General features: G+C 39.0%; 1 protein-coding gene across 1 annotated transcript in view; it reads left to right on the top strand.

The window, feature by feature from the left end:
- Nucleotides 1–3664, top strand: part of LOC102205586 (slit homolog 1 protein-like) — a 73434-nt gene that overhangs the window by 52973 nt on the left and 16797 nt on the right. The window contains exons 24-25 of the mRNA XM_005749596.1: nt 3136–3207; nt 3444–3515. Coding sequence (XP_005749653.1) covers nt 3136–3207; nt 3444–3515 — 144 coding nt within the window. The remainder of the gene's footprint in view (nt 1–3135; nt 3208–3443; nt 3516–3664) is intronic.

The raw sequence follows: 3664 nt of genomic DNA, 5'->3' as shown, positions 1-3664 counted from the left end.
GTTTTATACTTCATTTCAGTTTCTATTGTTCTCTTTTTTATGAATTCTCGATATAGGGTATTCTTTTTTTTGCTGGCATTTTGTAGTCCTTTTGTCATCCATGGTCTTCCTGCATAGTTGTGTTTCCTATTGATTTCAATTACTGGGCAGTTTTTATCAAGTAATGTGTTAAATGTTCTTAAAAATCATTCGTAAGCTTTATTAACTTCTGTTTGTTCATACACAATATTCCAATCTTGCTTTAAAAGTTCATTTCTAAGACAATTTAAGGTCTTCTCTGTTCTTATTCTTTTGTAAATAATCTTATGTCCATCGTTGTTCACTTTATAATGGCATTTATAAGATGCAAAGACTGGTAAATGGTCACTTATATCACTGATTAACAGCCCACTTTTTATCTTTCCTTCTATTATATTTGTAAATATATTATCTAATAGAGTTGGTCAAGTGTTACAAGACAAATCAGCACACACACAATGGGCATCAGAAAGATGTCAGTTCACTAAATCACTGCTGTTACAAAACAAAATGCTGAAAAAATGAATCACTTTGAGAAAAATATTAGCTTATTTTAAATTTGATGGCAGCAATAAATCTGTTTATTACTGTGCAGCGTCCGGTCTGTCTGTAAACATGTGGAAACTGAGGAGAGCAGCTGCTGGACTTCTGGGAAAGTTGCCATTTTTGTAGCTGTGATCACTGTCATATTGGGTTTCATGATGCTCCAAATGTCTTTTCCCTTTGTTAAACATGTGGACTGCCAGTTCAGCACTCAGGCTTTTCTACTATGAAGCCATGGTTGTCAAAGGTCAGCTGTGTGGGAAGCAGGGAGTGGACCCAAATGTACTCAGGAGTCTGAATTTAAACCCAGAATCCAACTTTAATGCTGATAGTTCACTGGAATAAAAAACAAACTCAAAAAACTGAGGCAAAGTATCTTTCTGTATTGATGGTGCCTTTCCTCATGTCCAAGCAGCCAGTTCCATAGGTACTAATGCACCCGTATACTGTCAGAGACGCAGTCCTTCTCTTTAGTCACAGCGCCCAAATTTATTTTAGAAGAATTCAAAATTTAGTTTTTTCTGACCACGGAACATTTTTTCCTTAGTTCATTTTAAATGAAGTGGTGATTGTGGATCATACCACATCTCTACCACATAACATCTTCTCCTTGACATTATAGACCTTTATCCTTCATGCAAAGAAAACTGTGTTCACTGACCAAGCCCAGCAGCGATGACAGAATTAAGCCTGTTTCTAGTGTAGTGTCCCAAGCATCCAATTAATTCATTTTTCAGCCTTGTCACATGCACACAAAGATTTCTCCAGATTTTCCAAATCTTTTGAAATTATTATGTACTGAAGGTGATGTGATATTCAAAGTCTTTGCAAATTTACATTGAAGAACATTATTGTGAAATTGTCAGAAACAGAAATTTCTGATAATTTGAAATACTTTGATATCCAGTCATGTTACCAATTAATCCAGTTAGTTGGAAAATCCATCTGTTTCTCTTTTTAGTACCACTTGTGTTTCCAACCTTATGTTGCCACCATCTTTTCTGAAATGTTTTTGTGGACATCAAATTCTAAATGAGCTGATATTTTTCTTAAAATGGTACATTTTCTCGTTTTAAACCTTTGATAGGATTTCTGTGCTCAATTATGAAAGAAAAGTGGGTTTGTGAGATTACCATGTTGCTTTTATTTTTTTTTTTTTAAGATGTAACCCCTTTAAAATGTGGTGCGTTTGGAGAGACAGATTTTTAAAAGCTAGAATGCCCCAGGCTGCCACAACACTGGAGCCTTTGTTTCACACAAAGCAAAACAAGAGTAATATTTTGAACTTTAAAAACAAAACGTTCTTCTGGTTTGCAACACATGAAATGTAATGATATTGTTTGTAGTGCTTCTCGTGTTAAAATGAAAATGCTTGTTTTCAAATGTTCATTTCTTCCCAAATCATGAAAAACCTAAAGTCGACCAACTAATGGTGTTAAAAATATTTATTTCACCCCTGAGGAAAGGTCATTGGGTTGTAAAAACCAGACATGGCAGTTGTCAGCACATTTTTACTCTGCTTGTGTACAAAGTGGAAATCTTACCCTAAGAGAAAATTGTGGCCAGAGAAAGAGTCTTGGAGGCCATCGAAAAAAGATGTAGTCACTGAATTTCCACACCATGTTTCAAGGACGTGGCCAGAAGTTCAATGAAATTATTTTTGTTTTGGGGTTTTTTTGAAAGCAAACCGATTTTAGGCCTTAAAGTCTGTTTAAAGGTCCCAAACAGAATAAAGGTAGATAGAAATGTGTTACATCTCATAAAGCACCTCAAGTAGACTCACAGGAGTCAACATTGGGTGGATGTGAAAAGTTTGAAAAGTTAAAAGGAGTTCAAAACAAGCAATCTTCCCAGACCTCTGTTTTCCACTCTTCGTCTCTGGTTGAGGCTAGAGGGTTCAGACTCCAAATCTTCATCCAAACTGTCACTGTCCATCCATCCATTCATCCATCCATCCATTTTCTACTACTTATTTGGGTCACAGGGCAGCAGTCTAAGCAGAGATGCCCAGACCTCCTTCTCTTCGCCACTGCCCTCAGCTCTTTCAGAATGAAACCACTACGTTCACAAACTAGCAGAGAGACAAGATCTCTTTACCACGTCCTTGGCCTGCCCCAGGGCTTTACCGACAGGCTACTGAGGAGCCCCAGCATCCTAGTCACACGCCAGAACTACTTAAACTACTTAAACATGTTGATTTGCAGTAGCAGTGGCTTTAGACACCCTGTGGAGGAAGCTAATTTCTCCCACTTGTGTCTGCAATTTTATTCTTTCTTAGTCCACTACCCACAGATCATGGCCATAGGTGAGGATAGGAATGTAGGTCTGTCTGACCTGTCTGTGAATCTTCAATTTCACTCTCGTTCAACTTCCAGTGCTGCAGCAATTTATATCCATGCATTCATGCAATTTCTTAACTGCTTATCCAGTTCAAGGTCACAGGGGGCTGGAGCCTCTTCCACTGCAAGAGCAGTCAGACTTTACCAACTGCTGCTGTGTGGGTTGCATTGTGGAGTAAAACACACATCATCTTTGGTTCTGCTGCATTTAATTTGATCTTTTCTTCTCTTCCAGGATCCTCAGTTACAATGAACTGCGCTGTATCCCTCCTCTGGCACTGGGTGGCTTGCGCTCGCTTAGACTGCTGTGAGCACACACACACGTGCTCACGCACATACACACACAGTATCATACTTGCGACATGCCAAACCACATCACTGTAACTTCTTCGCTTTATAATAAGCAATCATCTGTTTTAGGACTTTTAATGTCCCTCTGTTGTTGAGGTGAATGAGAGTTGCTGTCAGAGTCACTGCGGTCACTGAGTTTTCAGTTTAACTATTTATAACCTTTTCTGACCCGTAAGTGTATCTGTCTTCCAGCTCTCTCCATGGCAACGACATCTCTGAGCTGCAGGAGGGTATCTTCAGTGATGTGGTCTCCTTGTCTCACCTGTAAGTCTTTATAAATGCAGTCACACACAGGCTTACAGTACATACACAATGACAGCACCAACTCCCTGCAACAGTAGGAGAGTGGGGTCTGTCCTTACTGACAGAATGAGGTCTGTGTGTATGTGTGTGTTTGTCCATGTGTGCGTGCG

The sequence above is a fragment of the Pundamilia nyererei genome, unplaced genomic scaffold (genome assembly GCF_000239375.1).
Source record: "Pundamilia nyererei isolate P.nyererei 1_Seehausen unplaced genomic scaffold, PunNye1.0 scaffold00250, whole genome shotgun sequence".
NCBI lineage: Eukaryota > Metazoa > Chordata > Actinopteri > Cichliformes > Cichlidae > Pundamilia > Pundamilia nyererei.
This window is presented reverse-complemented; position numbering and strand designations above follow the sequence as displayed.